Source organism: Schistocerca nitens, chromosome 3, assembly GCF_023898315.1.
Source record: "Schistocerca nitens isolate TAMUIC-IGC-003100 chromosome 3, iqSchNite1.1, whole genome shotgun sequence".
Taxonomy (NCBI): domain Eukaryota; kingdom Metazoa; phylum Arthropoda; class Insecta; order Orthoptera; family Acrididae; genus Schistocerca; species Schistocerca nitens.
In genome coordinates, this window is record NC_064616.1 from 67,465,749 (window position 1) to 67,479,452 (window position 13,704).

The 13,704-nt window shown below is 37.8% G+C and overlaps 1 protein-coding gene and 1 non-coding gene across 2 annotated transcripts in view; one reads left to right on the top strand and one right to left on the bottom strand.

The window, feature by feature from the left end:
• The window catches only part of LOC126248026 (muscle calcium channel subunit alpha-1), a 922,345-nt gene that overhangs the window by 842,453 nt on the left and 66,188 nt on the right, over window positions 1-13,704 (top strand). The window contains exons 36-37 of the mRNA XM_049948623.1: window positions 1,274-1,375; window positions 9,494-9,532. Of these exons, the coding sequence (XP_049804580.1) occupies window positions 1,274-1,375; window positions 9,494-9,532 (141 nt within the window). The remainder of the gene's footprint in view (window positions 1-1,273; window positions 1,376-9,493; window positions 9,533-13,704) is intronic.
• Window positions 1,968-2,042, bottom strand: Trnat-ugu (transfer RNA threonine (anticodon UGU)). The gene has a single exon. It is a non-coding gene; the product is annotated as a tRNA-Thr (tRNA).

Here is a 13,704-nt window from a genome sequence, read left to right on the forward strand (position 1 = left end):
CTCATGTTTTCAGCTTTTTACAGTATAGCAAGATCATGTTAGGTAATGTTACGAGGCCGTATTAATGAATCATTCAGACTGGTGTCCCTGAAACTGTTGAAATGCTGCTGCCCGTCTTCAGGAACTATATGTTAGTCTGTCCTCTCTGTGGATACCCAATGAATGTGATTGTACTTACTGTATGGATATTTTCAACACTTAGGCAAGTAAGTGATGTCATCGCAGCAAGGTCCATGGACCATGGGGGAAAATTTGTTATACATGATTTTTGTATTTTGTGTGTAACAGTATTATCAATCAATATAGCTGACTATTTTTCAATCTTGAATGTAAGGTAGGGAATGGAATGCAACACTGATTTCTTATCCTTCATTACAAGTTTCAAAACATAATTTAGAGTGTATGAGCAATGGAATAATATTTTGTTCTGTAATCAGAGACAAACTGATATTTTCAATTGACACATAATTGCATGAAACACATGGTGAGCAGTATTCGTTTGAAACTTCCTGGAAGATTAAAACTGTGTGTTGGACCATAACTCAATTCTGGGACCGATGTTGAAGTCCTGGTCTGGCACACAGTTTTAATTTGCCAGGAAGTTACATATCGGTGCACAGTAGTGCAATTGCAATAGGTTTCTTCATGCTATTGTCCATAGTAACTTCTCTCAATGACATAAATGAGTTTTAAATTCCAAAAATGTACTGCAGGAAAATAATCCCTATAAACACTGTGCTGTACAATGTGCTTTGCATGAGAGACAGCCACAATTGTTGTCACCTGTGCTCTCTGGCCTATCAAGCATGCACCACTGTCCTAGATCTACAGATAAATCACAAAAATCCCCAGATTTACTCCACTTACAAAGGGACACAACCTCTGGGCAGAGAGAGTAGATATGATGGGCGGTACCTGGATGTTAGTGGGAAATGATGGTGTTGAGATTATCAGGCTGAATCCATCAAAAATATCAATAGAACTGGCATATGGCTCTGGCTCATTGCAGAAATCAGCTCATGTGTGGTCAGCTATTCATCCTGAATCCCAAGGCTGCAAAACCAGTAAGTTATGTCTGCTAATAGCAAATTTTGATGACAAATTTCTTTTAATCAAACTTTGCTGTATGGAAAGAGGCAGAGTGTGTTCAGACATTAAAGGAGTTTGATGTTCTAGTCTTATTATACTTTTTTAATCTGTAAAAATCATTGATTATATTATATCTTGTCTTTCCAACAAATTATATCATTTAAATATACCTTTGTCCTTTCAGCGGAACCATTCTCTGTTTGGAAGTGTATGGTCTTCGATGCGAAGAGGACATGGAGGATTTCACAGAGCTCGTTCTCTTAAAGTAAATGCTACACAGATAAAAGTAAGTAAAATGAAAAAAATTGATTTATTACAGATTATCTGTAAATTAAAAATGGATCATTAAGATCTCACTCTTCAAGTCTTTGGTACAAGATATAATACAGATGCATTCTTCCTAGAATGAAAATCTCAGGGGGGTGTAAGTTTATTGACCTGTAAAATGGATGCCTCTGAAGACTTCTTCTTCTTCCATTGTCTTTTTGAACATTGCTAGGTGTTCTCAACAAGCATTAACATTACCCAACATCCTCTAAGTAAATTTTCAAGTTTGTGCTATTTTTTTATCACTGTCCAAACAAATGATGAATTTTTACATAATAAAATATATACTTGTAAAAATATGTCTCTGTAAACTATGTAGACTTCAATGAGTGAGTGTCTTGATGTATCTTTACTGACCGTGGGATAGATGTTACAGAACTGACAATGTGAACATTACACAGTGATTGCTTAGTGTCTACGTTCCACATGCTAATAACGTTCATTGACCTTTACTTAATGAACATTAAACATGGGCTTTGTACAATACAGACATCATGTACAACTGATTATGAATATTACTTAGTGAAAGCTGTATGCAGACTGACTATAGGTGCCCCGACTGGGACTCGAACCCAGGATCTCCTGCTTACATGGCAGACACTCTATCCATCTGAGCCACCGAGGGCACAGAGGATAGGGCACCTGCAGGGACTTATCCTTTGCATGGTCCCCATGACACCCACATTCCCAACATGTCCACACCACTACATTCGTAATGCTCACTATCCTCTGTGCCCTCAGTGGCTCAGATGGACAGAGCGTCTGCCATGTAAACAGGAGATCCCGGGTTCGAGTCCCGGTCAGGCCACACATTTTCAACATGTCCCCAATGAAGTATATCAATGCCTCTTTGCAGCTAGGGTGCCCATTTAATTATCATTTCATTTTAGCAAAAGCTGCATGGTCATCAATGGTAACTGTTATTTCGGGAAGATATACTACCGTCATATATATTTCTTAGTTGATTTTCATATAGGAGCAAAACTAAACAGGATTGGGATGAAATAGAATGTATTAATCACGATAAAGGATGACAGCCAAAAACAGTTGCAGGATAAAAATTTATTAAAATTTCTTGACCAAGGTTTTGGTACATATAAATATACCTTCATCAGAAGTAAAAAATCCTAAACAGGAACACACTTTCATTAGAAAAGCCATAGCATCGGAAGTGAGAAACAAAAGCTTAAGTAACAGTGAAATTACCAGAGTAATACAGGCACAAAATCTTTAGTTACTTACTGAAATTACATCATGTAATGGAGATTAATAAAACAATTGTGCCAAAGGCGTCATCAATAATTGAGACATCTTCTCCATTAGTACAACATGACTATGGGCACAGGGTCAAAGCGAACAGTTTAGCACCATTACTTCGCCTGTGAAATATCAAGACAAGAGTGTGAAAGCACTAGGGCAGATGGTTTCGCCGAGAGAGGGCACTTGTATGTGCCAGACACTCGCGCATATTAAAATCCATGAATACATACATAAGCGCATCAAAAATTATTAAAAGTTGTGTTAATTCAAACTTTCTGTCATAATAAATAAAACATATCAGGCTATTTAAAAACATTTATGTAAAATAGAAAATATAGAACCAATTTACCTGTGTCCTAGTGTCAAATAGATAAAGCTTGCGCTATGGAACATCTAACGAGAGAGGGCACTAGTGTAATGCGCGAGAATCTCGCGTAACGTAGGTGGTGAAATACATACTAGTGAAAACAACCAAAATGTTATAATAAAACGAAACCATCTGTCGTTGTGAATAAAAACATACTAGTCAATTAACCACACATACACATCGAAAATCACAACCAACAAACATCAAACATCAAAAATACGTAAAATCCCAACAAGACAGGAAAAGTGCATTTCACCGGCATCAACAAGCAAGAAAATTAACTTCTAGTCAGCCAGACCATATTACATTAAGGCAAGGAGGGGTTTGAAACTGTCTAAAAAATTTTTGTTTCGAAGCTGCACCTGTTCATTAAGAACAAAACCATCTTTTAGCGACAGATGCTTGAAAATCTCTAATTCTTCGAGCAAGTCTAGTTTGTAACCTTTATTCGCTTCATGAAGCAGCTCTACGTCGTCCAGTTCACGTGGCGTATGCTGTAAGAGCCATAGATGTTCGGCAAACGTGGAACTATGTACGTTTTCCCCATTTTTACCTAACATGTGTTCTTTATACCTAACTTTAATGGGTCTACCTGTCTGTCCAATGTAATAGTTTGGGCAGTCGTTACAAGTAATTTTGTATACACTGGACTGAGTGCCGAGTTCTTCTCGTGCTCCAATATTATGAATTACTCCGTTTCAGGCTATTATTTACGGAAAAGGCAACACTGTAACCGTATTGTTTCTGTAAAAGTCTTCTTATCTTATATGAAACATTCCCCAAAAATGGAATAGAAATAAAGTTATGACCCTCATACTTTTTCACCCTGTTATCTCCTAAAGTTGAACATTTTACAGCTGTTTTTTTCTTAACAATTTGGTCAATTAATTTAGGGTCGTATCCATTGTTAGTAGCCATTGATTTTAATAAAGATATTTCATTTTCTAAACAATTCTGTGCTAAAGGTGTGCTCACAGCACGATGAACTGCAGAATGAAAGAAGGCAATCTTGTGAGTTTGAGGATGACAGGAATCTGCTGGAATAATATTATCGGAAAAAGTTTCTTTACGAAAAATGTCGAAGCTAATAGTGTTACCCGATAACTTAAGTTTCAAATCAAGAAAATGGAGTTCTCTCTCATTGTTTTGTATCTCTTTTGTGAATTTCATTTTCTCGTGAAAACTGTTGAAAACATAAAACAGTTGTTGTAAATCTTGGTCACTCCCTTGAAATATTATGAGTATATCATCAACATAACGAGCATAGAAGGGAATCATATTACCCAACGCAGGATTGTTTTTGAAGAAATTTTCTTCTAACGCATTCACAAAGATGTCAGCTAAGATACCAGCTAACGGGCAACCCATGGCTAAGCCGAATGGTTGCTCATACATTTTGCCATTAAACTGAAAGTAATTGTAATCTAGTACAACCTGCAGTAGTGACATAAGTTCTGACAACTGTAGCTCACTTAGAGTTCTATGTTGTCGAATGTTATCTTCAATAATCTTAAGAGTGATATCTACTGGAACATTAGTGTATAAACTTACGACATCAAAAGAAACCAAACGAGAGGAAGAAGTGATCTCTATCGATTTTAGCTTGTTTATTACCTCAGCACTATTTTTAACAGAATAATTGTTTCCAAAAACAAAGGCTTCTTTAATTTTAGTGTGTAAGAATCTTGCTAATTTATGATGTGGATTCTTTATTCCGTTAACAATGGGACGAACTGGGTGTTGACTTTTGTGTACCTTAAACTGACTTCTAAGCATAGGTGCTCTAGGGTTCATATTAATTAAAGTTTTCTTTTGAAACTCTTTCATAAGATGTTTAGTTTTTCTTAATATATCCCTAATTTGCTTTTGTAATGTAGGGGTAGGATCCTGCTCAATTTCAAATATCCCATTTTCCTCGAAAAAAGCCAAAGTTTTAGCAATATATTCCCTTTTATAGGCTACAACAAGCGAATTTCCTTTATCGGATTTAGTGATAAGAGCCTCATTATTTTTTAATTTATGGTTAATACTAGTAATAATGCTACCCCCTCTCTGTTTTAAGTCACTGTTTTTTACTGAATTGACCTCTCTTTCTAAAATTGCGCTACATTCATGAGCAATCCTAGTTTGTTGGGATTTTTCTGTTTTTACGGAGTCAAGAACAACTTTAAGGTCAACAATAAAATTATCTACCACTTTAGGATCGTTAATACTAGGCATGTAATTGTATTTAAAACCTCTCGCTAGCATGGCGCTTTCTTGAGGAGTAAAGCTTATGGAAGTTTTATTTAGTACTCTGTCAAAAAATTTGTGTTCGCAATTGACAGTTCTTTGTGCATGAACAACATTAGATTTTGGGATAATATTTTCTAGCATCTAAAGTTTAAAATCGTGCCTACACTGAATTTCAACCCTACGATTGTGTAACCACTCACTAACACTATGCCAAATACTGTCTACGTGAAAGTTAAAATAATCTGTTTAAAATCTTGAAATATGTACCTGCACAGGTTTCAAAGGCTGTTTCGAAATACATGGACATCTCATTTAAAATCCTGAAAACAGGTATGGCTATTGACTTCACTAAACAGTGTGAGAGACGCCATTTGACACCGAATTACGTGAAGGCTTTTATCAATGTGAAACAGTGTAAGAAGGTTCCGTCTACTAAAGCTAAACTGGTGAAACAAATTATGAGTGACAGAATCAGTGACCTTTATAAGAAGAAAGATAAACTAAATGAAGAAGCTTACTCTTTGTATCTCTTTATTACTAGAACTTTTAAAGATTATTTTAACTTTCACGTAGACAGTATTTGGCATAGTGTTAACGAGTGGTTACACACTAATAGCTTTCTAAAGACATGTCAATCGACAAAATTGGATGAACCATTTAGATTTTGGAAACTTGTTGCTGGGTGTTACCTGTATAATTTACTGTCAGATACTAAACTTTAAACTAATAAAGATATTGAAAATTTGATTACACCATCAGAATTGTCGTGCAAATAACTGTAACATACATGTTACTTTTTAAGGTTTCATGATTCCTCTGGCTATTATTAATTTCTACATGAACTGTGAAATGTCTGCTATTATGTTTTCACAAAGTCCACCATCTTTGGCACTCCCAACATACAAATCTCCTTCATTGACACAAAGCATGGTCTTCGACACAGTGTCAACATGGAATTTCCAGCCACGCCGTCTGCCTGGACCATGCGTTGGGGCTACCCCTCTTGCTCTGGCTACTGTTTGACACCACACGGTTGCTGACAGGCCCTGGCTTCCGGAGCAGCCCGTGTGGCCATGCCAACTCTAAACTTAGAATTTTTTCATGGCGCCACAACTCGCCCGTTACCTCACACAAGTTATTTTTGCTTCGGGAGAGGTGGTCAAAATATGTGTTCTTACCAGCATAAAAAATAAAAAATGTTGTAACTGATTGAGATTACATTATTTTGACTGAAAAGGGGTACTATCTAGTGGAGGAAACATTATAACACCTGCCAGTCTGAAACTCATTACTCTCATTATCTACAAGCCACAGAATGCTGCGGACAGATATATCTATTACTCCCTCTGAGAATAAGCAGATCATGGACAGATAAACCATCATGCCCACTTGTGGGATTTAAGATATGTATAAGAAGATTTTTATGAATTGTTTAAATACAGAGTAATAACACTATCAATTTTAGCCTAAAAGACATGAAAAATAGAGATTAAAGACACACATTAGTCCATTATTTTGTTTAAGGATAAGCTGTATTTTCAGTGGTATAAATTATTGGTTCCATTTTATTTAGTGGAATTTTTGACATGCACTTTTATCTATAGCATTTCTAATCTACCAAGAATTTTCTGGAAACTCAAATGTTCTGACTGAAGTAACTGGTCAACTAACACATCATTCTATTAAAAGTATATACACTCCTGGAAATGGAAAAAAGAACACATTGACACCGGTGTGTCAGACCCACCATACTTGCTCCGGACACTGCGAGAGGGCTGTACAAGCAATGATCACACGCACGGCACAGCGAACACACCAGGAACCGCGGTGTTGGCCGTCGAATGGCGCTAGCTGCGCAGCATTTGTGCACCGCCGCCGTCAGTTTCAGCCAGTTTGCCGTGGCATACGGAGCTCCATCGCAGTGTTTAACACTGGTAGCATGCCGCGACAGTGTGGACGTGAACCGTATGTGCAGTTGACGGACTTTGAGCGAGGGCGTATAGTGGGCACGCGGGAGGCCGGGTGGACGTACCGCCGAATTGCTCAACACGTGGGGCGTGAGGTCTCCACAGTACATCGATGTTGTCGCCAGTGGTCGGCGGAAGGTGCACGTGCCCGTCAACCTGGGACCGGACCGCAGCGACGCACGGATGCACGCCAAGACCGTAGGATCCTACGCAGTGCCATAGGGGACCGCACCGCCACTTCCCAGCAAATTAGGGACACTGTTGCTCCTGGGGTATCGGCGAGGACCATTCGCAACCGTCTCCATGAAGCTGGGCTACGGTCCCGCACACCGTTAGGCCGTCTTCCGCTCACGCCCCAACATCGTGCAGCCCACCTCCAGTGGTGTCGCGACAGGCGTGAATGGAGGGACGAATGGAGACGTGTCGTCTTCAGCGATGAGAGTCGCTTCTGCCTTGGTGCCAATGATGGTCGTATGCGTGTTTGGCGCCGTGCAGGTGGGCGCCACAATCAGGACTGCATACGACCGAGGCACACAGGGCCAACACCCGGCATCATGGTGTGGGGAGCGATCTCCTACACTGGCCGTACACCACTGGTGATCGTCGAGGGGACACTGAATAGTGTACGGTACATCCAAACCGTCATCGAACCCATCGTTCTACCATTCCTAGACCGGCAAGGGAACTTGCTGTTCCAACAGGACAATGCACGTCCGCATGTATCCCGTGCCACCCAACGTGCTCTAGAAGGTGTAAGTCAACTACCCTGGCCAGCAAGATCTCCGGATCTGTCCCCCATTGAGCATGTTTGGGACTGGATGAAGCGTCGTCTCACGCGGTCTGCACGTCCAGCACGAACGCTGGTCCAACTGAGGCGCCAGGTGGAAATGGCATGGCAAGCCGTTCCACAGGACTACATCCAGCATCTCTACGATCGTCTCCATGGGAGAATAGCAGCCTGCATTGCTGCGAAAGGTGGATATACACTGAACTAGTGCCGACATTGATCATGCTCTGTTGCCTGTGTCTATGTGCCTGTGGTTCTGTCAGTGTGATCATGTGATGTATCTGACCCCAGGAATGTGTCAATAAAGTTTCCCCTTCCTGGGACAATGAATTCACGGTGTTCTTATTTCAATTTCCAGGAGTGTATTTCTGGAAACAGACAAAAGTGGGGTGCAAGATAATAATCCTGGATTTTTGAAAGGATGACATTTCAAGATTCAAACATTATAGAATTATTACAATAGCAACAATTTTTAATAAGAATATTTTCTTAACTACACATATTTCTGTAAAGATGAAATATTCATTAGAGAGGAGGAAAGAGACTTTTCAAATAAGGTGTGTCAACCCTAAAACGAACAGTTATCAGTGGATTACAATTTTCAAGTGTGTGTGGTTTCATGACTCATAAATTCTGAATATTTCTTTAAATGAAGTGTTTCTGCACCAATTACTTACACTCATTATCAACAGCCCAATTACTTACACTCATTATCAACAGTCTGTAAACCACCCACCAAATAATAAAGCTTAGAAAATTACAGACCGAATTAGAATTTGGAGATTTCATGCCTAAATGCTGTATGTAGTAAGTATGTAAAGTTAGAAGAAAAGGAACAAAGATAGTATTTATGTTACGAGTGGTATTATAGCATAGTAATTATGTTATTAGTGGTATTATAGCAAGTGGCGCTATTCCATGTTCATCTGAGGTGTGGCATCTGCTCACTAATAAACTCCAGAATGAAGTTGCAAATTGCATTAGATCTCAGCATGCTGGAAAAGAGCTCCTTTAATAGCATACTTTACAATATGGTATAGTATATCATAGCTTTCATCTAACTGATGTGTTCAACATGTTATTTAGATTTCAAAATACCTTATGATAATCGCTCACTTTGATGTACCTAATTGGAGGTAATTTTCTGTTGTGGTAACTGTAGGTGCTGGTGGTATCTGAATAATTTTTATATTAAGCAATAGGAAAAATATATTTTGTGCAAATCATAAACATATAATATGAACAGTAAAATTCCTTTTAGATGATGTAAGTAGACACCTTGTATCTACTACGCCAGTATGAAACATTACTTCCTATAAATTTTCTTTGGTGTGTGTGTGTGTGTGTGTGTGTGTGTGTGTGTGTGTGTGTGTGTGTGTACAACAGAAAATAGTTTCAGCTTAACTATGTGTGTCCAGGTCAAATAACAGAGCTTGAGTACATTCTTGTTCTGTTTTCCAGATGAACCATTTGGATGTGCCTGGCAGAAACCTGAGAAAGGTATTATCTACATTATCATTCCTTTGATATGAAACTCATTTTGTGTTTCTGTTGTAGAAGTTTAAGATGTTTTAAAAGCAATTTTTAATAGTATTGCCATGCCATTGTACCTATTAAAGTATACATGATATCAGTGACAAATACTATGGAGTGTTGTGATCACTTTAATCATTATTGTGAAAACTCTGCATTTACACTGAACCCAAAACAGTTGTGATTTAGAAGATATAGTTACTTGTACCTATAGAGAAAGAATGATATTGGTATTTTATTCATCAAAAAGTATGCAGAATTGATTTGTGAATGCAAGTGAAAAGTTTTAGATATTTTCACTTAATCACATTTGCAAAATATTTCTGCAGCCATTCACTTGGCATAATAATTGATTTTGCTTAAGTATTTCTATTGCTTCTCATAATACCAGTGAATAGCAATTCCACTGTGGTCCTTTGTTTCATTTGAGTCCTACTATTTGTTTTCTTTGTTGTGAATTTTTCACCCCCCCCCCCTCCCACCACACACACACACACACACACACACACACACACACACACACAGTCCTCTAGATTTAATAAAACTCTAAAAGTTAGGATGTGTTAACCAGTGTTCTGTTGCAGTCAAATTGTCAGTTTCCATTATGATGCAGACTTAACAATTACAGAAAGCAATGCATCTCTTTCATCCAGCAAAGTTGCAATTGTTGCATACTGATAATCACACCTTCATGATTCACACTATAACCATGAGCAAGAAAATAATTTCACAGTTTCCATGTTTTAGAGATTTCTCATCAGTTACAGAATTTTCATAATTAATTTCAAGGGATTTTGCCCATCACAAAGTCATGCATTTTTGTAACTTCCAATTACTTGACTATGTGAATTTCATTCACTCAGGAATATTCCGTCTCACAGCTTTTTACAAATTCCAACATTAATTCACTGTTCAGTGCACAGGTCTTCACCTGCAGGGCTATTTTGAAATGGTGGGGGAAAAGTTCGTAGGCAGAGACACAAAAGCAATAAAATAATATTGTAGCACTATATCTTGCTCTGATTTCTAAAATGACTAGTCATTTATTTATTTATTATTGATTATTTCACACATTCCACAGATCGATAAGCACGTGTAGATGCAAAGATGTGAAATGAATCAAAACTTGTATTTTTATTACTGCATGTCATTTACAAGGCATTAATTTACCCACTACTCATTTGCCATAATTTACATGCAGATTGTTGCCATTTCCAGCAAATAACATAATTATCTAAATCTCCATCTGTTTAGATACTCCTCAAGTCACTGAATAATGCATGGTGGCAGGTACCTTGTACCACTATTAGTTATCTCTCTCCTGTTCCACTCACAAATGGATTGATGGAAAGACAATTGTCTATATGCCTCCATATGAACTCTAATTTTTCTCTTATTTTGTCCTCACAATACTTAAGTGAAATGTACATTGTTGATAGTAGAACCATTCTGCAGTCAGTCATAAATACTGGTCCTCTAAATTATCTCAATAGTGTTTCATGAAAAGAATGTCATCCTCCCTCTATTTTATTCTCATTTGTTTCCTTGAATCCCCATCCAGCTTCTTAAACATTTTCTTGACACTGCTCTTTTTATATCCACTGGCCCTCACTAATAGTTGCTGTAATTTCCAAAAAAGCTAACACTTACATTAGCTTTTGTGCTGTAGGAATCTTCAGAGCAAGACTACCATAAAATAAGCGAGATAGATAACAAATTTGTGTGTTCATATCATGGAAAGTCTTAGATAGATTAACAATGATATGGAAAGGATATGTTTCTACTCACCAGAAGAGGCACTGAGTTACTGACAGGCACAATGAAAAAGGCTTTTAAAATATTAAGCTTTCGGACAACATCCTCCTTCTGAAATAGAAAACACACACACACACACACACACACACACACACACACACACACACACACACACACACGTCCATTGTGTCTGGGTGCTGGATCCTGGCTGCAATAGCATGTGTGTGTGAGATGTGCTTGTGTGAATCTGTGCATGTTTTCTATTTCAGAAGAAGGACTTTGTCGGCAAGCTTAATATTTTAGCAGACTTTTTATAGTGCCTGTTTGTTAATCAAATTTGTGTGTTCATTATTGACAAGTCACAGTGCCTTTGGCCACAACTCCAATGTCACTGCTGCTAGTGAACACCGTGACTGTGAGACGGCAATGATATCATGGTTTTCCATTCCAAATAAATTTTATATTTTAAGACAGTTATTATATTTTATAATAATAACCCCTTTTATATATCTTATAGTTGCTTTTGGTAAATGTTGCAACATTGTTATTACTTTCTTTTACAATGAAAGGAAAGAAAAAAATATTTCAAATGTTATGCTTTCTGTCTTATACAACATAATGGGCATGTGTTAAATTGGTTCCACAGTTCACATTAATTCCTAGTACATTTTATTATATTTATAGATTTTATTTATGATTGTATGCCTCATACAGAGCTTTTTTTTCTAAATGTTATATTTGAACTTTAACATGAAAATGGTGTCACACTGGAGTCTCACATCAACCATAATTTGTCTTATATAAAGTAGGCTGCCCTATCAAAGGGCTAGCACTAGACCATGGTATTTTCTCATTCACAGGAATCTGAGAGATGTCCTTTTAATGATCACAGGAATCTGAGAGATGTCCTTTTAATGATTATTTTTTTAATTTATTTATATGTGTGTGAAAATATGTGCTGTGTGTAAAATTGTCTCACTTCTTTCTTTCTTAAGTTGAGTGCCCTTCCCAACCTTATTTGAAGGTTTAAGCCAGAATGTATAAAAACTGAATAATATATGAAAATAAAAATTGATTAGGGTGGAACATTGTATTAAATGGATAATATTTTTGCTTAGAACTTATATTCCATAGATGAATTTCTAAGTACTCCTAGTGAATGAATTTAAATGCAGACTACCTTATCAAAAGTGTCTGAACACACCAATGTAATGTGGAATAAACTACTAAATGTCATGAGAGGTAGTCCTGCCAGTATGGAAGAAGGTGGGGAGTATTCTGTTGTCAGCAGAGAAGCAATGACAGCAGAATGGTTTGCTCAGGAGGGCTCAGTCACTTTGAACATATCTATCAGGGACATTTCAATCATTATAAAGCTGCACAAGTTGCTGTTAGTGATGTGATTGTGAAATGGAAATGTGAAGGAAAAACTCCAGCTAAACAGAGAGCAAACAAACATCGTATACTGACAAACGGGGACTGTCGAGCCTTGCAGAGTGTGGTTGTAAAATATTTCATTGAAATCAGTGAAAGGACTCACCCTTGAGTACCAAAGTGGTACCAGAAACCCATATAGTACAATGAATGTGTGTATGAAGTTAAAAAGAATGGGGTACACTGGTTGAGTAGCTCCTCGTAAACACACATTTCAAAAGTCAGTGCTAAGTGAAGCTTGAGGTGTTGGAAAGAGCATTGCCACTAGACAGTGGATGACTAGAAATGACTGATTTAGAGTGATGACTAATGCTATACCCTGTGACAATCCAATGGAAGGATTTGGGTTTGGTGAATGCCTGGAGACCTGCCATTATGTGTAGTGACAACAGTAAAATACAGAGATGATGCTGGTACAGTATGGGGGTGTTTTCATGGTCAGAGTGTTGTGGCATTCTTGTGCTTAAGAAAACTCTAAATGTGGAAGGCTATGAACACAGCACTGTGTACTGTGTGCAGAAGAGTAACATACCAGAGATGATGATTGTTTATATGAGTATGACAGTGTACCCTGTCATGAAACAGAATTTGTGAGGCAATGGTTTGTGGAAAATAACGTTACTGAAATGGAGTAGCTTGCCCAGAGTTCCTACATGAACCCAGTGAAACACCCTTAGCATGTGTTGGGAATGTTGTCTTCACTCCGGGCCTCAGTATCCATCACTACCTTCTGTGGTTTTGGCTGTGAGAAAGAATTGGATGCCATTACTCTGCAGACATTCAGACACCTCATTGAATGTGTCCCCAGCAGAGTTCAGATTGTCATAAAGGCAACAGGTGGACACTCCCCTTTTTAATATACACTAATTGGTGTCAGGATTCTTTTGGTCAGATAGTGTAGACTGTGGTTAATGTTAAAGAAAATGCTGCATGTGATAATCATGTATGTG